Below are 23,597 nucleotides of genomic sequence, written 5' to 3'. Positions count from 1 at the left end.
CTGAACTGTAGCTGATTTCTCTCCTAGCACCAGACCCTAGCTGTACGTGTGTGCGTCAGAACCAGGAGTGCTGGAGGCAGAGCCTATTACATGACCCTCACACTTCTGGGAATGTAAACACTGGGTTTCCTGGTTAAAAGCACTGATATTTTGTGGACCTTGCAAGCTACCTAAAATAAGCAGTACCTTATAAAGCAGCTTATCTGGCACTGTGCATGAGGCACTATGTTCTGCTCTCTTCAGTTGTTTCCCATGAATATTTACTGAAGTTTTATTTAAATGTTCCCCTCTTATCTCAGTTATGATATAGAGTATTTAAAGAAGGATCATGTGCCCACATTTGGGCCAATGGGGCAGTACCATGGGAGATTGAGACTTCCCAAAAGGGAAAGTAAATTGTTCTAGCTACAAGAGTCAAGCTAGGTGGCCCAAAATCCCCCTCTAAAAAACCAAAACCAAAACTAAAACCAAATAACGAACAACCTGGTCAGGTGAAGGCTTGAGTTAGAAAGACAGAGTCCCTCAGGACTGAGCCCAAGCCTACTTCAGGACCTCTTGCATGTGCTTCCTTGACCTCTTAGTTTTCTGACTTGTTCCTGGACAAGGGTCCAAGTCTCTTTCATATGGCTTTGCCCATATTGGCTTTGCAATTCCCTCCTTACTCTGATCTAAAGCATCCCTATTTTCCTGCCCTGAGATATCTCATTCTCTCCAAAATGCTGGCTTATCTCTAGCAAAGGAAGTATAGATGTAATTTCATGATTTCGAGAAATGAGTTCTACCCTTTTAGCACTGCATTTTCATTCCTTTCCCCTCCATCCTCTGTCCCCCCTCCCTTCTTCACTATAGCTATTTCTTGTTTTTTATTTTCCCTTTTACAAAACATCTTGAAATCAATCTACACATGCCATCTCCTAGCCCTCACCTTCCATACCCATCTGCATTTACTTAGAGGGGAGAATATGAGCAAGATACAAAGATAATGAAAACATGGCATCCATAAGGAAAATATAAGATATTTGAGGCTCCTCAAGCCAAGTATGACCATCCAGCTAGAGCCAGTGTTTGGGTGTAAGAGTAAAGAAAAGATAGAAAGTAAGTAATGACAGTAATATGGCGAGAAGTCTGAGAAACTGTTGGAGAAAGGGGCATGTATTAGTCAGCTCAGGCTGCCAAAACAAGACACCACAGACTAGATGACTTAAACAACAGAAATTATTTTCTCACAGTTCTAGAGCCTAGAAAACCTAGATCAAGGTACCAACACATTCAATTTCTGGTGAGGGCCGCCTACAGACAGCATCCTCACATGGTCTTTCCTCTGTGTGTGGCTTGCAGGGGGAAGGGGTGGGAGGGGATGAGGGAAATGGTGGATGGGAAGATATCTGGTATCTCTTCCCCATCTTGTAATGACAACAGTTCTAGCCCCACCTTTATAACCTTATTTAACTTTAATTACCTCTTTAAAGGCCCTATCTCCAAATGCAGTAACAAGGGCAGGAGCCAGACCCTTGGAATATAATTTTTTCTTCTCCACGTCCAGCTGAGATTTTATGATTCATTATTTCACACTTGTCCCTTTATTTTGCCATTCCGTTCATCTGGTAAAATTCCAACTTTGGATGAACTGAACCATGAACATTCTCCTTGCTTGCGTCCAACCAGCCGAGCTCTGCTGAGAAGTTGATCCCACTAGAAATTCGTAGTCATCAACCCTTAAGTGAGCCCTCAGTATTTTCCTATTATCTCACTACATTCCTCAGGTCTCCTTTCCCTTCTCCCATTATATATTGTTTTCTTAAACCATCTTGACTACTAAAAATTTTCATCACACACACACACATGCACACACGGACACACGCGCACACACACACACACACACACACACCACTCTCTGATAACCAGATCTCCAACTTCATAGCAAAAATAAAAACTATCAGACAGCAGCTCCCTACCAAACCTACAAACAACTGTCTTGTTAAGATGTAGGTTAGGTTGCCATGACGGTAGAGAAAAAAATTGTAAGAACTTAAGACTGTAGTTTCTTTTTCATGCAGAAGAACCAGGGATGATAAAATGGATTGAGAGTATAGGAGACCCAGACTCCTTCCATTTTGTCATTCTGCCATCCCTAATATGTTACCCTTACTACAGGATTGAAGGTGGCTTGCTTTCCTATTCCTATTGCCCTCCCATAGGGGCAGAGAGGAAGAGAAGGTCCATTTCTCTCCTTTAAGGCCTTGATGTGGAAGCTGCATATATCACTTCTACCTACAGATACTACCTAGTCATAATGTGCATTTTTTGCACTTCCTACATCTAGGAAATGTAGCTGTTATTTTGTTGGCCATAGCTTATTTTCATGTATAATCATCTTCTACTAATTTCCTCTTACAGTTGAGTCTCTACTGCAATCAAAAGCTAGGATCCTCCACTTCCACTCTGGATTGCATACATCCCTGACTCCTCAGGAACCTTGCATTATTAATTAACCATTCTCTCTCTCCTGTATCTTCAGTCTTTTTATATATTGGAGTAATTCCATCTGCCAAAAAAAAAAAAAGAAAGAAAGAAAGAGAAAGAAAGAGAGAGAGAGAGAAAGAGAAAGAAAGTTAGTTCAAGTCCTCCCATCTTAAAAAAAAAAAATCTTTCATTTGACATCCTCCTGCAGCTCTATCCCCTTTCCTTAATAACTACATTTCTTAAAAACTTACCTAAAGTCATTTACTCCCCTTCCTCCCATCACATTCAGTTTTCAGGACACCTACTCTGCCTTCTGCCTCAACAACCTCACTAAAATGGCTCTAAGGTTGCCAAAGATCTCCAGGTCACTAATTTTGGACCACTTTTCTCATTCCTCATTTTGCTTACCCAGGAGCAGCATTTGAATGAGTTCACCAGTTTCTTTTTGCACCTCTTCTCTTTTAGCTTTTATGATGCTTCACTCTCTGGGTTTCCTCCTGTCCCTCTGTCTACTCTTTCTTGATGTATTTTGCAGGCTCATCTTTCTCTATCCAGTCTTTAAATAATGACCTCTAAAAGTCTGACTTGATACTTCACTTGTTCTTATTCTACACACTCTAATTCTGTGGTTTGCATTACTTCCTATACAATCTGTATATTTAGCTTCCTAATGGAATTCTACTTAGATATCTAATAGACATCTGAAACTTAATATGTCCAAAACAGAACAGATTTAATGGTGGGAGTTTCTCTCTGCTAGTTACTATTTTCTCTATGAAGTTGGAGTCTAGGTTCAGAGTGAATAATGCTGTGTGTGTGTGTGTGTGTGTGTGTGTGTGTGTGTGTGTGTGTGTGTCAGGGTGGGAGAAGAAATCAGAGATTTTATGAGACAAGAAAATTTGAAAACAATATTGTGTAAAATGAGAGAAAGAAGGTAATCAGAGAAATCTGGTAAGACATCTACTCATTCTAAGCAGCACAGTATGAACAACTGAATTCTCATTTCCAAAATCCCTGACTTTGAATTCTGGCTCTTTCACCTAGTAGCTTTCTGGCTTTGGGCAGGTTACTTAAACTCTCTCTAAGCCACAGTTTTTTCATCTAAAATATTAATCAACAATATTGGACCTAAATTCATGGTTCTTCATGAGGATTAAATGTGCTTAAAGGTAATGTGCCTTGAACATAGTAGGTGATCATCAAATAGTTTATAGTGAGTTACCAAAACCTTATTCATTTTTTATCTCATCCTTCTTTCTTACCCTCCACATGCAAATTATCTTTAAATTCTGTTTCTACCTCCTAAATAGGTCTTAGATCAATCTTTTCCACTACGTCCATGACTTTAGGTTAAGCCACTACCATCTCTCACCCAAATTACTGTCATGGACTCCCAGTTGGTCCCACCTTTTAAGTTGCTCTCCACACTAGCTCCACTGCAATCTTTCCAAATCTTTCTAAATCTTAACAAATTTCCAATGCTCCCAGTTCTTCCTTGAATGGCTTGCAAGAATCTGCATTTGCTGCCTCATTAGATAAAAGGTGTATGATTTGTCTATTGCTGTTGTAATAAATTACCATGAATGTAGTGGCTAAAAACAACACCCATTTATTAGCTCACAGATCTATTGGCCAGAGGTCTACACAGTGTGGCTGGGTTCTCTGCTCAGGGTATCAAAAATCAAGGTTTCAGCCAGACTGAATTCTCTTCTACAGACTCGGGGGAGGATTCAGGTCTCTGTTCTTTTGCTGGCTGTCAGCTAGAGACTGCTGTCAACTAGAGACCACTCTCAGGATTTGCCCTGTGCCCTCCTTAACCCTCAGGCCAGAAAACAGCCACCTGCATTCCTTGCCCATTATCCGTCTTCAAGTTATCAACAGTGTGTTGAATTCCTCTCATTCTTCCAATCTCTTTGATTTCCTCTTCTGCTACTAGCCAGAAAAAAGAACCCTTGGCTTTTAAAGAACTCATGTGAGTTGGTTAGGACTAGCCAGATAATCTCTCTATCTTGAGATCAACTGATTAGTAGAATTAACTCCATCTGCAAAATCCCTTTTGCCATATAACGTAATTGTGGAAGTAGTATCTCATCATATGCACAGGTCCATCCACACACAAAAGATTATATAAGGGTGAGAGTCATTGGGGGTCATCTTCTAATTCTGCCTACCCAAAGAGAGGAAGTCAGGGGAAATATCCCTGAATAATTGCAGCTTGAGCTGAGATCAGATGGATGAGTAAGTGTTCATTAGGTAAGGAAGGAAAGAAGAAGCTTCCAGAGAGCATATGGAAAAGCTATGCAACTGGAGGACATATAGCAAAAATAAAAAATAAAAAAAGAAAAAGAAAAAGAAAAAGAAAAAGAAAAGAGAAAAAAAGAGGGAGTGACCAAAAAAGGCCAGTGTGTCTACAGTGGAGAGAAAAAGAATCAGTGACTCATAGTGATTTGAAATAATGTGGCTAGAGAGGTAAGTGGGAGCCAGGCCACATAGGCTTTCTAGATTCTGTTAAAATGTTTTCTCTATCCCAAAAGCAAAGGTCAAAAGAGTGGGGTAGTCAGATTTGTATTCTAAGCATAGTACATGGGCTAAAGATGAAGGATAGATGTAAAGAGGCATCAGTAAAATATGGTGGCCCACTTAGGAAGCTAGGAGTGTGGTTCAAGAGTAGGGTAATATCAGTGGACATATAAGCAGACAGATTCAAGGAACACTCAGTAGCTAAAATGAACAGGACTTTGTGATTGATTCAATATGGGAGGGATGTAGTTATGTTCCCCAGGAAGCAGACTCTCAAACAAAGATTACTGTGGAGGATGTTTACTAAGGAGTACTCTTGGAGTTAACACCTGTGCAAGAGAGAGGATGAAAATAGGATTGGGCAAAAGGAGAAGCTGAGCAGTAATTCAGACCCAGCAAAGACCTCAGTCAACCCTATGAAGAGCTCTGGGGATGTGAGCATCTTTCAGAGTTGTCCACCACTGGGTTGAGGGGACTAAACTTTTATACCTCTGCACTGATTGGTCATTGGATATAGAATGCCCAAGAAAGGGAGCATAACCTTGGATGAGCTGGCTTTCTTCTGCTTAGGCAACTCCTGAAGGGTTCTGACAGCTGAGGGCCATCTTTTAGCAGCACTCTCCGCAACTGGAAAATAAATCCTTCATTTTTGAAGAGAGTTCTGGGCTTTGCATCACAGCATCCAGCACAGGGGTGAAGGATCATAGGGGAGTAAGGCATCAATAATAATTCCTAAATTTCTGATATGTACATCCCGATGGGTGCACTTAACGACCGTATATTACAATCATTGGCTTACTTGGGAAAATCCCCACTAGAGTAGGTGCTACTCAGGGGCAAACTATATTGGACAACTAATGCACACCCCTAGAACTGGCATAGTTTGCTAATTAAGTGAATGTTCATCTACTTCTATTTTCACTCCCCTCTCCCTTATGTCCTTTGCTCCCTTCCCTCCTCATCGTACTGCCATCCAATGTGGGAAAACTTGAGCAGGTTATCTGAGGCCTCACCTGCGCTGGAGTTGAACAAATAGGAAATCAAGCTCGTCTGGTCCAGGCTCTCTGATGGGCAAGACAGGCAGTGCCAGGAGGAAGGGAAGGAGGGGCAGTTGACGACATCTCAGGCATAAACTGTCTTTCAACTCTCTTTCAATGCTTCAGCCCCTATAAACTCAGAGCTGGCTGAACCAGGTCCTCTCCAAAAGATTGATTGGATAAAGGCCTGCTGAATCCCCCATAAAGCCAGACTCCATTCTCTAATTTGCTCTTCCACTGATGCCCGCCCCCCACCTCTTACAGCTACTGCTGGGGGTCAAAAGACAGAATTTCACATCGTATTGGAGTTCATCTGGAATCTGAAGAATGGATAGGAATCTGGAGATAGGAATCTGGGGAAGAAAAGGAATGGATAGGAGAATGCATAAGGAGCAGGGCTGAAATAGTAGAAGAGGCAAATCCTGCCCTGAGAAGATGAACCCAGTTCAGTCCTGCACCCTTCAGCCCTGTTCCCGCTGCACCCCAGTGACCCAGTCCCCTTCCAGCCCCCACTCGTGGGAACCTGACACCCTACACAGGCAGCTCTGCCTGCACTGAGAGTAAACAGGGAGCCGTTAGCGTGTCGGGTGGGCGTGGGCGCTGCCTGGAGACGGTGGAGAAAGCCAACCGTCTCCTCCTCTTTTGTCTGCGCTGGGCCGGCGTTAGAATTATATCCCATCTTCACGTTACTCGGGTTTATCCTTGTCAGCTCTTGCCACCACCCCCAACTGCCCTCAACACCCAAGTCAGAAGCTGCCTCCCGGGAGCCCTTTCCCCTGGCAAGCCTCCCCTGGAGCCAAATCCTGGCCCCACCCCCACTCCCGCCCAGCTGTGGAGGGCTCCTTGGGAACCTTAAGTGGAAGCCTGAGTGTTGAGCCTCCGATAGGAGGTGAAGGTTGCGGAGACAGATGCAGGAGCTACCCTAGTCCCGCAGCGAGGAGCTGCAGGGAACTACGGTAGCAATAGTGTCACGGTCACTGCGGTCACTGCAACACAGTACCATAAATGCGGCTCTAGGTGCAGACTAAAGCATCCGCGCCTCAGCAGGTGACGCACGCAGACCCGGTCTCCAACGCCACCTCCACGTTCCCTGATACACCAGAGAAAGATGTTGGATCCGTGGCAGCCGTCTCTACCCAACGCCTCCTACCCTCCCTTCCCCAAAACCTCCCGCTACGCTGCCAATACTCTTGTCTTCTCTCTCTCTCTCTCTCTCTCTCTCTCTCTCTCTCTCTCTCTCTTTCTTTCTCTCTCTCTCTCTCTCTCTCTCTCTGTCATTCCGGGGAATCGAGGGTGGGGGCGGGTGATAAAGAGAGGTGGGCAGGAGAGAAATCTCTAAGAGGAGACAGGACAGATCTAGGGAGGGGGCGAGCCTGGAGGACAGTCGCACAGGGAGGGGCAGAACTCCCGAGCCCGGGAGGGGGTGCACAGTCACCTGGTGGGACAGAGGCTGGCGGAGGGACGGGAACCGAGGCGGGGTGAGCCGCGGGAGAGTGGAAGGGCAGGCGCCTGGGCTGGGGGCGGAGACCAGGGGGGGCAGGGAGGCGGGGAAGGAGGGCGGTGGGAGCCTGAGCCCATCGCAGCGTGAGCAGGTGGAGCCGCGGTGGGAGCCCGCCAGGCCGAGCAGAGTAAGGCGGCGGGCTCCGCCGGGGCCATGGAGCTGCTAAAGCTGAATCGGAGCGTGCAGGGAACCGGACCCGGGCCGGGGGCTTCCCTGTGCCGCCCGGCGGCGCCTCTCCTCAACAGCAGCAGTGTGGGCAACCTCAGCTGCGAGCCCCCTCGCATTCGCGGAGCCGGGACACGAGGTGGGTGCCCCCCTCATCCCCCTCCACAAGCTCTTTCTCACTGTACCCCAGAACACTAATAGAGTCCCCCCACGAGCTCCACACTATCTCCTCAAACGCCCACACCGTGCCCCTCAGCCCCCAAACAGCTCCTCTCACACCTTCACCCCCACAGCTCACAGGTTCATAGCTTCACACCACCTGGTCGGAACTCCTTCACATCCTGGTCCCCTGATTACACCCAGAGCCGCTGCTTGCCCCAAAGCACAGCCCCTTCCCCAACACGCAGCCCCTCCTAGACACCAGTTAGAAGGCGAGGAGCTCCTCTTGCCAACCCTGCAGATCTCCTTTTCCCTCTTACATCCAGTTCACAAAGCCACAACAGAGAAGGGAAGGAAGAAAGGAAGGCAGGATTGGGAAAAGAAGGGGGCTGGTTGAGGGAGGGAGCACTCTGGAAAGCTTGAATGGGAAACCGAAGATGTGATCACATCTGACACCTCAGCCCCCAGGCATCCCAAAAAAAGATCCTCAAATCTGATTTAGGCTGGACACTAGGAGATGCCCCTTAAAACTGCCTGTCTCCATTTCACTCCTCAAACCCCTCTGCCTCCCTAGTTGGAGCTTTCAAGGCTCTGTGCCCTCTCTCTTTGTCTGCAAGTAATGTCTCCAGCTATCTTCCAAGCTCCCTCTTCAGCCCTAGACTAGGTGCTGGGGGTACAAGGCAAACTAGACCCAGTCTGGTCCCTCATGACCCATAGCCAAGTGCAGAGAGAAAAAAGCAAATGGAAAAATCACAGACACAGTGGAAATCCCATGAAAAGGTTTAAACTGTGGGCACCAAAAGAACTTCACAGAGGCTAGAATCTTGGAGCTGGGTCTTGAAGTTGAGTGGGCAGAAAAGGAAGGATGGGATTCTAGTGAAGGAAATAAATTTTTCTAAACTTGAGAAGGGAAAGTTGGAATAAATTGTAATCCAAGTATTTACCCCATGAAATAATCTATGCTTTCTCAGCCCATTTGTTACACACTCACACTTGGATTTGTCATTCAGCCAATATTTATTGAACCAGAGATTGTGCTAGGCAGTGGGAATGTAAGTTGAACAAAACTGACACAATTCCTACTTCACAGAGCTCAAAGCTTAATGGGTGAGACAGACAAGCAGGGGATAGAAGCACAAAGTGGAAGAGCCTTGATAGGGAAAAGATAGTGGGAACACAAGTGGAGCACCTCTAGCCCAGCCTAGCCTCCGTGAGAATTAAGGTTGGCCTCTTAAGGAAATGAGATACAGAGTGAAAAAAATTAGGGAGATTGGCTCTAAGCTTCCTGTTGGAAAAAAAAGAAAAGTGTGTGTGTGTGTGTGTGTGTGTGTGTGTGTGTGTGTGTGTGTGTGTATGTGTGTGTGTGTATATATATATATATATATATATATATATATATGAGAGTCAGTCAAGTAAACAGGCAGAAGAGGCAGAAAGCATCCCAAATAAAAGATGTATAAAAAGCTCCAAGTTTGAATTCATGGCACTTTTATCCACTGTGACATAGTTTTGAGTGGCTACAACATATATCTTAAGAAGGGAATAATGAACAGGCTGGAGACCAGCCTAGAGAGTTTGCAGAGAGCCTATTAGACCTGACCATGGAATGTGGACTTTATCCTGAGGGCAATAGGAACTACTAAAAGATTCAGTAGCACTACCAGGATTAGTTCTATAATGTGGAGAATGGATTGGAAGACATGAGATGGAAGGCAGGGGGGTACTTTAGAAGGTTACTATATTACACTGGTTTAAGTGAAAGATGATGCCAGCTGAGACTACGGTAATGGCAAGGGGGACAGAGAGAGGTGTATAGATTTGAGAGCCTTTTCTGGAAATGGAATCAACAGATTAGAAGCAGAGAGGATGGAAGAGGTCAAGGGATGACATTCAGATTTCTAACTTGGACAATTGAATGGATATTGGTGCTATAGCAATTGTATACAATGAGCAAGATAACAAAACAGCAGAAATAGGTTTGGAAGAAGGAATTATGAATTCAGTTTGGAACCCATTGAGTCTAAATGTTAGTGGGATCATCCAGGTGAGGTTACCTAGTAAGCTATTGAATCCAGGGGTCTGGAACTTACAGGAGAGGTCTGAGGTGGAAATACAGACTTGAAGGTATTTGCCTACAGGAGGTAGAAGCCATGAGAATAGTTAAAATCATAATATTTTGTATAGAACGAGAAGAAAATAAGTCCTGGGTCAAGACTCTGCATAAGACCATTATTTAAAACCCAGGCAGAGAAAGGAGAATTTATGAAGGAGATTCAGATGAAACCGTCAGAAAGGCAGGAGCTATGCCCTTCCAGAAAGCAAGAAAAAGAGAGTTTCAAGCAGGTTGGGGTAAGCGATGTCAAATGCTATTGATGTAAGTTAGATAAATAAAAAACAGGACAGTCAGAACAGCATCTTTCAGATTCAGTAACAAGAAAATATTTAGGAGTTGTAGGTATTGAGGCTTGACTATAGTAAGTTGAAGATTGGGCTGGTGGGAGAGGGAGTTATGAGAAGTGAACCAGGGTATATAGCCAAAACTTTCAAATGTTTGGTAGAGAGAGAGAAAGAGAGAGAGAGAGAGAGAGAAAACCAGGATATTGCCAAAAATAGCATGAGATTGAGGCAGCTGGGTTGGGGTAGGGGGGCGGGTATATGTGTAGGTTTGTTGTGTGTGCGTGCACACATTTTAAAACAAGAGCTTTTAAAAGTGTTTGATGTTGATTGGGCCAAGAGAGGAAGATTGAAGGTGCAGATAAGAAAGGGGATAGTCAATAGAGAAGAGTCCCTGTGAAAGCGGGATGTGAAGCAATTCAGAGCACAGGTGCAAAAATTTGCCTCACTTATCTAAATGCTTCTCACACATTCGGATATTACCCAGCCAGTCAGATGTTACACACAGAGACCCTGTCAGCCACACTCACTCAGATATTATCCCCACAGATGCATATGTTACCCAGGTTCACTCCAATGTTACCAATAGAAATTTGGATGTTACCACTTTATTCTTCTTATATAATCCATGCAGACTTGAGTATTACCCATGTTCACTCAGATAGTACCCACAGAAAGACAAATGTTACCACACTCACTTTAATATTGTCCGAAGTCATTTTGGTGTTACCCATCCATCAAACACTACTCACTTTCATTTTATTATTATCCACACACAATCAGATATTATCTATGCTCACTTAAGTAAGCTTTCCCCAGATACTACCCATAAAATTACAAATATTACTCTCACAGATAATATTACAGATAATACCCACAAAGGCTTAAATATTACTTACATTCACTCAGGTGCTCAGTTATTTCACTTATTCAGATTAACATCTTTTTTTTTTTTTTTTTTTTTTTGAGACAGTCTCCCTCTGTTGCCCAGGCTGGGGTGCAGTAGCATGATCACGGCTCACTGCAGCCTTGACCTCCACAGGCTCAGGTGATCCTCCCACCTCAACCCCCTGAGTAGCTGGAACTACAGGCATGTGCCACCACAAGTGGCTAATTTTTTGTATTTTTTGTAGAGATAGGGTTTTTCCATGTTACCCAGGCTGGTCTCTAAATGCTTGACTTAACAGATCTGCCAACCTCAGCCTTCCAAAGTGCTGGGATTACAGATATGAGCCACCATGTCTGGCCCAGATTAACATCTTAATTTAGTTTAACATGCTAACATCTATCCATACTCAAATACTACCCATACATACTTGGATATTACTTCTGCTCAGTCAGCAATTTCTATCATTATCTGGATATTCCACTATTCACAAGTAGACCTCTGAATGTAATCTATGCTTCCTGAAGATGTTACCTACAAAATGTTATCTACAGAGAGTTGAATATTAACCTTTGCTCTTTCAAATGTTACTACACTTACTCGGATATTATCTAAACTTAAATGTAAGTCATATTCAATCGGATATTACCTATAAGCATGTAGCTGTTACCATTCTCCAGTTATTTCGTGACTTTCACCTACCCATATACTATTTCAAAGACTAAAGTATGCCCAACACTCACTCTGATATTACCTACACACCCTTGTATATTACTTCTGCCCCCTCAGTACCCACTATGTGGATTCCCCCATTCACCCAGCCACTACCCACAGTCAGTTGCATGTGATCCCTGCTTATCATAAAGACAAGGGTATTACTTTGATGCCTGTGTGCATAGGTGAACAGATCAAACATGCCAGTAGAATGCAGAATTTGAGGCATCAGCAGCTTCAGTGTTCTGTGGAGTTTTTCCTTAGAAAGGCTTGGTTTTCATTTTATGTCACATTGTCTGGATTTTTGTGCTCATACTTCTCTGCCATTATCTAGACAGAACAAATACCGATCTTCTAAACACCAGGAGAAGAACTGAACTGTCCCAGTCTTCTGAGTCCCCTGGTCTGATGCCAGTTTTCCTCTCATCCCCAGGAAGATGATGAGATGATGCTCATGGGTAGACTATCAAGGCACTTGTGGATGTACTCCAGTAGGTGCTATCTCCCATCCTTCTGCCCATGCCTGTTTTCTAGTCACTGAAGCCACTGTCATCACTCATATTCCACCATGCAAACACACATCAATACACACACACACACACACACGCATGCAAGTCTAATTCTGATTTATTTTGTGCATGACTTTTTAAACTAATAGATTATTTTTAGAGCAGTTTTAAGTTTACAAAAAGTACAAAGTGCCCATACACACACAAACACACATATACACAGAATTTACCCCATTATTAACAGCTTACATTAGTGTGGTACATTTGTCACAATTTATAAGCCAATATCAATACATTATTCACTAAATTCTAGAGTTTACATTAGGGTTCACTTTTTTTGTGTTGTATGGTTTTGACAAATGTATAATGGCATGTATCCACCATTATAGTATCATACAGAATAGTTTCACTGCCCTAAAAATCCCCTGTGCTTCACCTATTTATCCCTCGCTCTGTCTCCCCAAACTCCTGGCTCTAAAATTGCTTTAAATTAGAATTTTTCACATTTCCAAACTGTTCAACAGCAAAGACCTGTGGAGACAGTGGTGGCTGGAAATAAGATAATAGCTAGGAATGTCTGGTAAAACAGCAAAACACTGCACAGTTGCTGGTCATTTTTACCGGGACTTTGTCTTCTACATTTCAGGAGTCCCCAAGCATATTGCGAACTTTATAAGGGTGAGATTTAGCTACATCTTTATGGTCCATCACAATTAGCCAAGCTCAAGGGCACACACATGGGACATATCAGCTGGATGAATGAATGAGAAATTGCTTCTTATACTTCACAGTACTGTACCAATTTGAGGTGTGGCAATTGCATCAATAATTAGTTGAAGAAAGACATCCACAGGCAGATGTAAGCAAGATAATGGACCTAGAAAGATTAAAGAGGTGGAGGCTGGGGGTGGGAGGACAGTAGATTTGGAGGAGAAACAGTGAGTCCAAGATAAACCACAGCTCTTTTCTGAGTCCAAGGACCTCCCTGACAGAGGCCTCCCTCCTAAAAGTGTTTTATTCTCCACCATACACACTTATTACTGTCAAATTTTGTCACCTATAAGCCTTCCATAATCCTGCCTTACAGAGAGAGGCCCAGCTTCTAAAGGAAATATAGATGGTTTGCATATAAAAAACAAAAGCTATGCATCTGAAATCATAACCTCTCACTGACCCCCACAAGGACCTTCCAACATGTGTCTCCAAAAAGACAGAGGCAAAGAAGAAGAAGAGAGGGCATGCTGGAGCACCTCTGCAGAGATGAGAGATGGATGAGGAGGGGGAAAGCAGGTGCACGTCTGTCTTGAAAGACAGAATCATCCAAGATTCATTAACAAGTCATTGTGTTGACTGCCTCCTTTGTGCTAGGGATGACAAGTGCTAGGGATATACTGGAGAGTGAGATGGACCTTGCCCCTGTCCTCAAGAAGCTCCTAGTCTAGTGGGGAAGACAGAGAATTACATACATACTAATGCAGTGAGAAATGACATGGTTGAGTAGAGAGAGAGGGAAAAAGAGGCATTTAGACTGAGATTTGATTAAGAAGGAGGCAGTATGGGTTGGGTGCGGTGGCTTAAACCTGTAATCCCAGCACTTTGGGAGGCCAAGGCAGGCGATCACCTGAGGTCGGGAGTTTGAGACCAGCCCTACCAACATGGAGAAACTCATCTCTACTAAAAATACAAAATTAGCCGGGCGTGGTGGTACATGCCTGTAATTCCAGCTACTCAGGAGGCTGAGGCAGGAGAATCGCTTGAACCCAGGAGGCAGAGGTTGCGGTGAGCCGAGATCATGCCATTGCACTCCAGCCTGGGCAACAAGAGCAAAACTCTGTCTCAAAAACAAAAACAAACAAACAAACAAAAAAACAAGGAGGCAGTATGATGCATGACAGAGCACTGCAGGAACAAACAGTAGGAGGCAAAGCACTTTAGGGATCAGGGACTTGGCTTCTATTCTGATTCAGCCCCTTATCAGGTGTGTGGTCTTGAGCAAAGAATGTTACTGTGGAGCTCAGTTTGGAAGATTTTATAAATAGCATTTATTTGATGCCTACAATTTCTAAATAAATTGGTTTTTTGGCCGGGCGCGGTGGCTCAAGCCTGTAATCCCAGCACTTTGGGAGGCCGAGACGGGCAGATCACGAGGTCAGGAGATCGAGACCATCCTGGCTAACACGGTGAAACCCCGTCTCTATTAAGAAATACAAAAACTAGCCGGGCGAGGTGGCGGGCGCCTGTAGTCCCAGCTACTCGGGAGGCTGAGGCCGGAGAATGGCATAAACCCGGGAGGCGGAGCTTGCAGTGAGCTGAGATCCGGCCACTGCACTCCAGCCTGGGTGACAGAGCGAGACTCCGTCTCAAAAAAAAATAATAAAATAAAAATAAATTGGTTTTTGTTATGAGAAAATACAGTCATGCATTAACTAATGATGGGGATACCTTCTGAGAAATGCATCATTAGGTGATTTCATTGTGTAAATATCACAGAGAGTACTCACACAAACCTAGATGGTATAACCTACTACATACCTAGGCTATATGGTATAGCCTATTGCTCCCAGGCTACAAACCTATACAGTATATTACTGTGCTGAATATTGTAGGGAAGAGTAACACAATATTATGTATTTGTGTATCTAAACATAGAAAAGGTACAGTGAAAATACAGTATAAAAGATAAACCATCATACCCCTGTATAGGGCACGTACCATAAATGGAACTTGCAGGAGTAGACGTTGCTCTGGGTAAGTCAGTGAGTGGGGGCGAGTGAATGTAAAGGCCTAGGACATTACAGTACACTTCTGTAGACTTTATAAACACTGGATGCTTAGGCTGCACTAAATTTATTTTTCAAAATTTCCTTATTTAATAATAAATTAACCTTAGCACACTGTAACTTTGTACTTTATAAACTTTATGACTCTTTTGTAATAACACAGTGTAAAACAAAAAACACATTGTATGGCTATACAAAAATATTTTCTTTTTTTATACTCTTATCCTTTAAGCTTTTTTCTGTTTTTAACTAAAAAAAAAAAAAAAAAAAAAAAAAAAAAACCTTTCTGTTAAAACCAAGACACAAACACACACATTGGCCTACACAGGGACAGGATAAATATTGCCATCTTCCACCTCCACATCTTGTCCCACTGGAAGGTCATCAGGGCAACACCACACATGGAGCTGTCATCTCCTATAGTAACAGTGCTTTATTCTGGAATACATCTTAAAGGACCTGCCTGAGGCTGTTTTATAGTTAACTTTTTAAAAAAATAAGTAAGAGTATACTCTAAAATAATGATTGAAAGTATAATGTAGTAAATACATCAACCAGTCACACAGTCATTTATTATCACTATCAAGTATCATGTACATCATTGTATGTGCTAGACTTTTACATGACTGACAGCACAGTAGGTTTGTTTATACCAGTATCCCCACAAGCACATACATAATGCATTATGCTGCAATGTTACAATAACATAGCTAGGTGACAGAAATTTTTCAGCTCCATCATAATCTTTTGTTATTGTTGTTTTGGGTTTTATCTGAGACAGAGTCTCACTTTGTTGTGCAGGCTGGAGTGCAGTGGCACTATTACAGCTCACTGCAGCCTCGAACTCCTGGATTCAAGCAATCTTTCTGCCTCAAACTCCTGAGTAGCTATGACTATAGGCATGTGTCACCACACCCAGCTAATTTTTTATGTTTTGTAGAGATGGGGTTTTGCTATGTTGCTCAGGCTGATCTCAAGCTCCTGGCCTCAAGTGATCCTCCCACCTTGGCCTCCCAAAGTGCTGGGATTACAAATATGAGCCACTGCACTCAGCTATTCATTATAATCTTATGAGACCACCATCGTATATGAAATTTGTCATTTACCAAAACATCTTTATTCAGTGCATGGCTATAGTTTTCAATTTGGGAGCTAAAATGAGGGTCAAAGTATAGGGCTCTGGAAGAGAGGACTGCAGCTTTGAGCCCTTTCTTCTCTGCAATCTAGGAAGCTCTGTCCCCTGCCCTCTCTACCTTCCAGCTCTAATCCCTCTCATGCTGAGGTCATAGGCATGTGATTCAGTCCTTTTCAATCCAATTTGATTTTATCTAAATCTGCTTGGTTGTGACATAGTGGTCCAAAGATTAATCCATCTTTTAGTAGACAATGGCACAAAAGAATGGGGTCAGCCTCCCAGCTCCTCTGCCTCACACAGGTGTCCCTCCTATGAGCTCTGACAGCATATTTTATATCCTTCAGCCTCATTCCTTATCACATCTGTTTATGTATCTGAATTTACTTCCCCACTGTGAGTTCTCAAATGGCAGGGAGCTTGTCGTGTTCATCTCTTTGTCCCCAGTGCCTAGCACAAAGAGAGTCCTCTGTAAATGTTTATAGAGTGAGAATGAATGTTTGGAGAGAATTAAAATACAAGGCAGAAGTAAAACAGGCTTTAACAGTTGTGTAAGAAACAGGCATGGGTCAGAGAAAGGAGAGAGTAATACCAAATGAGGTATCCAGAAGGGCCTTACAGAAGAAGTAGCAGTCACTTTGAGTCTTGACCAACAAGGGATGAATAGGAATTCACCAGATACAGAAAATAAGCTTGTCATGAGGGGTGGAAATTGTGAGGAGGGTTGGTGAAAGAGTATTCCGGTCTGAGAAACTAGCTTGAGCAGGAAGAGAGTCACAAGTGCAAATGATGCATTCAAGAAACTGTGTCATCCAGTGGCTTGCTTAAATGGCTGCAGTGCAGGGAGGGGGTAGGGGAGAAAGAGATCCCTTCTGGGAAGATCTTGATGACATTCTGAGGGGTTGCAGACAGTAGAGAATAAGCGAAGGATTTTTTTTGCTTTTGCCTTTAGAGAATAAAGACATGATCTGATGTGATTTAAAAGGCAGTGGGTTATCAACAGTGTAAAATACTCTAGAGAGGTGAAATAGAATAGGCTAAGAAAGGACCTTTGAATTTAGCAGTTAAAGATTAGTGTACTTGGGAAGAAGTATGCAGCGATAGGGTACAGAATATTGTATTGTAATAGATTGAAGAGCAAATGAGAAGACACAAATATCCTCTTAAGAAGTTTGGCTGCAAAGAGAAAGATTTGGAACGAACGTTGAGAAGAGGCAGGCTTTCTTAAGGAAGGGCAGAGTTGGGCCAATTTAACCAAACCTCAAGGGGTTAGAAGGCTAAAGGATTCAAGTTCACCATTTACTGAGCAGTTCCTGGGTGGCGAATGTAGGCATCTGGCTGGGTAATGAGGGTTGGGGATAAGAGGGAAGGAGGGGGGTTTGGCTGAATGAGGGCTGACCACCTACTGCCACCTCTCCCTTTTCTTACCCAGAATTGGAGCTGGCCATTAGAATCACTCTTTACGCAGTGATCTTCCTGATGAGCGTTGGAGGAAACGTGCTCATCATCGTGGTCCTGGGACTGAGCCGCCGCCTGAGGACCGTCACCAATGCCTTCCTACTCTCACTGGCAGTCAGCGACCTCCTGCTGGCTGTGGCTTGCATGCCCTTCACCCTCCTGCCCAATCTCATGGGCACATTCATCTTTGGCACAGTTATCTGCAAGGCGGTTTCCTACTTCATGGGTGGGTGAGACAACCACGCACCCCCATTTGCCATTCTCCCCTCCTAAAGCTCTTGTGGATGTAGGGGTCCTCCCCAGTTGGCAGGGAGGGGTGTGAGGAAGTCCCACTGATGGTTGTGCAGCGCAAGTTTCCTAGGTGACTCCCTCCTGTCTCTTCCCTTGCTTAGGTGTGTCTGTGAGCGTGTCCACGCTAAGCCTCGTGGCCATAGCACTGGAGCGGTACAGCGCCATCTGCCGACCACTGCAGGCACGAGTATGGCAGACGCGCTCCCACGCGGCTCGCGTGATCGTAGCCACGTGGCTGCTGTCCGGACTACTCATGGTGCCCTACCCCGTGTACACCGTCGTGCAACCAGTGGGCCCTCGTGTGCTACAGTGCGTGCATCGCTGGCCCAGTGCACGGGTCCGCCAGACCTGGTGAGCTTACCCACAAATTATCCTAGGAATTCCTTTGTCACCCCTATTAGATGATTACGACCATTGCCCAGAATCTTCCTCCAGCTGCCCGGAGAATTACCACGCCAATTCCTATTCCGCATCCACCACCCTGGAGTTCCAGTTTGGGTCTCTTCTGCAGTTCTCTCTCCCTTCCCAGTGGCACCCCCAAATCCTACTCCTATTTCAGGTACCTGGCCACAGCCCTAGAAACACCAGTCCTTGGCTTTTTCTCCATCTGTGATTATAGCTGGACAGAAACCCGAGTGATCTGTCTGTCTTGCCTTCAGGTCCGTACTGCTGCTCCTGCTCTTGTTCTTCATCCCGGGTGTGGTTATGGCCGTGGCCTATGGGCTTATCTCTCGCGAGCTCTACTTAGGGCTTCGCTTTGACGGTGACAGTGACAGCGGGAGCCAAAGCAGGGTCCGAAGCCAAGGCAGGCTGCCAGGTGGGGCTGGACCAGGTGAGCAAAATCTGGAAGAGGCGGAGCTTTGGAGGGCGACAGGGCCTGCTGGAGTGGGTGGGGCTAAAATGGAGGTGAGAAAAAAGCTGGAAATGGGGTTACGGCTGGGAGCGGAGGTCAGGTGGGGACTGGGCTGGAAACTGGGAGGACTCTTGCCTTTTTCTCTGACCGCCCACCCTCTGTGCTCAGGTGCTATTCACCAGAACGGGCGTTGCCGGTCTGAGACTGGCGCGGTTGGCGAAGACAGTGATGGCTGCTATGTGCAACTTCCGCGTTCCCGGCCTGCACTGGAGCTGTCGGCGCTGACGGCTCCTGGGCCCGGCTCCCGGCCCACCCAGGCCAAGCTGCTGGCTAAGAAGCGCGTGGTGCGAATGTTGCTGGTGATCGTTGTGCTTTTTTTTCTGTGTTGGTTGCCAGTTTATAGTGCCAACACGTGGCGCGCCTTTGATGGCCTGGGTGCACACAGAGCACTCTCAGGTGCTCCTATCTCCTTCATTCACTTGCTGAGCTATGCCTCGGCCTGTGTCAACCCCCTGGTCTACTGCTTCATGCACCGTCGCTTTCGCCAGGCCTGCCTGGAAACGTGCGCTCGCTGCTGCCCCCGGCCTCCACGAGCTCGCCCCAGGCCTCTTCCCGATGAGGACCCTCCCACTCCATCCATTGCTTCGCTGTCCAGGCTTAGCTACACTACCATCAGCACACTGGGCCCTGGATGAGGAGTAGAGGGGCCGTGGGGGCTGAGGCAGGGCAAATGACAAGTACTGACCCTTCCAGACACACAAAACACAAACCACAACTGACGCAGGAGACCGGCACCCAAAGCATGGACTAACCCCAAAGCACAGGAAAAGGTAGGTTATGTGACACAAAAGGAACAAGAATGGAGCAGTACACAGGAAAGGAGGCATGCCTCTGATACAAGACTGAGCCTGGCCCATAGAAACATGACACTGACAGACACAGCGTCCCTAGCAGTGAACTATTTCTACACAGTGGGAACTCCGACAAGTGCTGACCTGCCTCTCACACACAGATTAATGGCACTGATTGTTTTAGAGACTATGGAGCCTGGCACAGGACTGACTCTGGGATGCTCCTAGTTTGAGATCACAATGCCCTTTCCCAATCAGTACTGAAAATACCATCAGGCCTAATCTCATACCTCTGACCAACAGACCATTCTGCACTGAAAACGTTCTTCATTCCTTTCCAGTTAAGGACCGTGGCCCTGCCCTCTCCTTCCTTACCCAAACTGTTCAAGAGATAATAAATTATTTGGCTTCCTCCTGAACTTCCTTTCTGGATTCTTTTGGGGCAGGTGAGGAGGCAAGGATTTTGCAGTATCCTTCTGTCAGTTCTCTCCCACTGTTGCACACCACTGTGCACAACCCCTTGCCAGAAAGCCCAGCCTCTGAGGCTCAATGTGACTGTGCATATTCTTTCTGGATTTTCAACCTCTACCTACATTCCAGTGTTGCAGTAACTGTGAATGGGGATGGAAAATGGCATATCCATGACGTATCATGATTCCTGATCACATTATCCCAAAGTGGTGCCACTGTTAAGATACTATATTAATGGATACTTGTTAAATTTTGATGAAAAGATAAAAGAAGAAGCACTGTATAGTAAGACTAAGTTTATTCAGTGTGTGTGTGAAACACCAGAGATCAGACCATGACAAGTATACAGAAGTTAATTAAAGAGTAGGGATTTTTTACTGTACTCTTTTCTCCAGTGTCAAAATCTGGCCAAGATTCTGCCAAATGGAAGCACTCTTAGCAGCTACAACAAAAAAGAACTGAATAGGAGTCTGAGAACCTAGTCTCCCTTTTACTACAAGAATGATCTAGCCCGAGACAGGCAAAAACCAGCAATATCACCTCTCCACACACAATGACAAATGAGGAAGAACAGGAACTGAGGACCTCACTAAGGAGACATACATGGATAATCAGAGGCATAGTATATTGGAGGAGGGGTCTTTTGATGCTTCATCTTGTAACCGATAGGGGAAACTGAGGCCCAGAGCAGGAAGGTAAGCTGCCCAAGGTCATACAGTAAGTTAGAGCAAGAGAAAATAATGGTGTTGAAGTAGACACTGGGCTGGAGATGGGAAAAAGACCCACCCATGAGGAGCAGAAACAAGTTTTGTGGGACCTAAAGTTTATAAAATTGGGTGCTCTTTTTTTAAGAAAGAAAAAGAACACAAAGTTACAGATACAAGATTACTGAGACCCTGACCAGGGCCTTGAAAGGGGCCTGTGCAAGTGATAAGCCCTCAGTTTTAGGCCTCATTCACTTCACAGCCAATATGCCCTAAAATACACCCACTAACTACCCTGGAGAAGGCTGCATGGAGTAGAGGACAGTGAGAAAGGAGAGTGGTTCTTCTGTTTATCAGTGCTGAGGTTGCTCCCATCCCTCATTTCTACAGGATTCTGGGCTGCAAGAGGCAAGAAGAAGGAAGAAAAGGAGGGAGAAGGCGTTCCAAGCTGTCAGCTATGACAGGGATGGTTAAAAATAGAATCCCAGCTGGTCTGTGGAGCCGCAGGCAGATATTGGGCCTTTCTCTCTCATGCCACCTTCTGTGTGAGGTGGGAGTAGGCTGGCCCATAGGCTCCCTAGCACTCCACCATCCCTTCTAAAGACTGCCTGGGGCTGTTGCCCCCTCTAGCTGGAGCCTGGGCTCCAGATGACCACGAAATGTCAGCCGGGAGCTGGGTAGGGGAGGGCTGGGTCTACAGAATACTTGTACCTCCATCACCCCACTCCATGCCCTATTCAGCTGTTAGATATGGACTCTTAAGCTCCTTCCATCTATTTTCCATTTCTAGGAATCTGATAAAACATATCAGGTCTAGATTTAATATCACTGTCCCAATGAAGTCCTACTTTGTCATTCTGGCAAAGTTTGTATGCTCATATTGTACTTACTGCTTTCTCTCTTTTGCCATAGTCATGTGTGTTCCTACCTAATTTCTCCTATCAGCCTGGGAGCAGCATCGTGTAGTGGAAGATGACTGAGCCTGGTTGGGTGATAGAGGAGGGTAGTGGTAAGATCTAATTCTATGTGATAGGCACTTTATATACACTGATTCATTTCATTCTCTGAATACTTCCACAGAACATTTCTCCTCATTCAAAAGACAAATAAAGTGAAGCTAAGAAAGTTTAAGGGAGTTATACGAGGTCCTACAGCCAGAATACAGCCAAGAATTGAGCTTCGGTATCTGACTTCCAAGCTTTTTCTCTTGCCATTATAGTGTGTTGCCCTCTTTCAAGTCTTTCCAGTCCTAGGTGTGTCTTTTAAAAGTTGTGTGATTTTTTGCACATTATCTAAATGAGTTTTAGGCTCAGGTGTAAAACGGTAATATTATATTAACCTTACACTGCCATTTTGAAAATTAAGTAAAATCATGCATACAAAGTGCTTATCATTGTATCAGGCACATAGCATAAAAAGAGTTAGTTGCATCAGGAGTGGGAGGAAGCAAAAGCACCAGGAAACAAGGCCTTCTGTAGACAGGTAGCCACCCATAATTGAATGGGACAGAACTCTGGGTACAAGGGGAGGCTCAGAGCTTGTTATGAGATGATATTAGAAAGTGATATGTGTAGGCAAATAAATGGTAGGAAAAAAAAAAGAAAGTGTTGTACAGTGGAATAAAACTAGAAATCAAAAACAAGAAAAATTTTGGAAACTATACAAACACATGGAAATTAAATAATATGTTACTGAATGACAGTTGATCAATGAAGAAATTAAGAAAAAAATGAAAACTTCCTTGAAACAAATGATGATGATAATGAAAATACAACATACCAAAACCTATGGCATACAGCAAAAGCAGTACTAACAGAGAAGTTTATAGCTTACCTAGTCAAAAAAGAAGAAAAACTTCAAATAGACAGCCTAATGATAATTTTAAAGAACTAGAAAAGCAAGAACAAATCAAACCCAAAATTAGCAGAAGAAAAGAAATAATAAATATCAGACCAGAACTAAGTGAATTTGAAATGAAGAAAAACATCAAAAGATCAATGAAACAAAAGGTTGGCCTTTTGAACTTTTTGAACTTTTGATAAACTTTTAACTAGAATAAGAAAAAAGAGAGAAGACCCAAATATATAAAAGCAGACATGAAAAAGGAACATTATGACTGATACTGCAGAAATTCAAAGAATCATTACTGACGACTGTGAACAACTATATGCCAATAAATTGGAAAATCTAGATGAAATAAATTCCTAGACACATAAAATCTACCAAGATTGACCCAGAAAGAAATCCAAAACCTGGCCGGGCACAGAGGCTCACGCCTGTAATCCCAGCACTTTGGGAGGCCGAGGCAGGCAGATCACCTGAGGTAGGGAGTTCAAGACCAGCCTAATCAACATGGAGAAACCCCATCTCTACTAAAAATACAAAAATTAGCCAGGCGTGGTGGTGCATGCCTGTAATCCTAGCTACTCGTGAGGCTGAGGCAGGAGAATCGCTTGAACCCGTGAAGCGGAGGTTGCAGTGAGCCAAGATCGTGCCATTGCACTCCAGCCTGGGCAACAAGAGCGAAACTCTGTCTCAAGAAAAATAAAATAAAATAAAACAAATCCAAAACCTGAATAGACTAAAAACGAGTAATTACATTGAAGCCATAATAAAAAGTCTCCCAGAAAAGAAAAGCACGAGACCCAATAGCTTCACTGCTTAATTCTACTACACATTTAAAGAATGAATACCAATTCTACTCAAACT

At 44.3% G+C, this 23,597-nt stretch overlaps 1 protein-coding gene across 9 annotated transcripts; it reads left to right on the top strand.

The window, feature by feature from the left end:
• The first annotated feature begins 7,465 nt into the window (after window positions 1-7,465).
• Window positions 7,466-20,132, top strand: CCKBR (cholecystokinin B receptor). Of its 9 annotated transcripts, none has more exons than XR_012423444.1 (6): window positions 7,466-7,825; window positions 17,693-17,944; window positions 18,111-18,360; window positions 18,445-18,568; window positions 18,669-18,841; window positions 19,031-20,132. XR_012423444.1 is itself a non-coding variant. In XM_074014501.1 (5 exons), the coding sequence occupies exons 2-5, from the start codon at window positions 17,810-17,812 to the stop codon at window positions 19,555-19,557; spliced, it is 993 nt and encodes a 330-aa protein (XP_073870602.1). In that variant the 5' UTR covers window positions 7,466-7,825; window positions 17,693-17,809; the 3' UTR covers window positions 19,558-20,132. The 9 variants fall into 9 exon arrangements, 5 of the variants coding, with proteins under 5 accessions (XP_073870602.1, XP_045227345.1, XP_005578870.1 ...); XR_012423446.1 differs by having other exon boundaries at window positions 17,693-17,948; XR_012423445.1 differs by having other exon boundaries at window positions 18,669-18,826; window positions 19,031-19,213.
• The last annotated feature ends 3,465 nt before the right edge of the window (window positions 20,133-23,597 follow it).

Source organism: Macaca fascicularis, chromosome 14 (genome assembly GCF_037993035.2).
Source record: "Macaca fascicularis isolate 582-1 chromosome 14, T2T-MFA8v1.1".
Classification (NCBI taxonomy): domain Eukaryota; kingdom Metazoa; phylum Chordata; class Mammalia; order Primates; family Cercopithecidae; genus Macaca; species Macaca fascicularis.
This window is presented reverse-complemented; position numbering and strand designations above follow the sequence as displayed.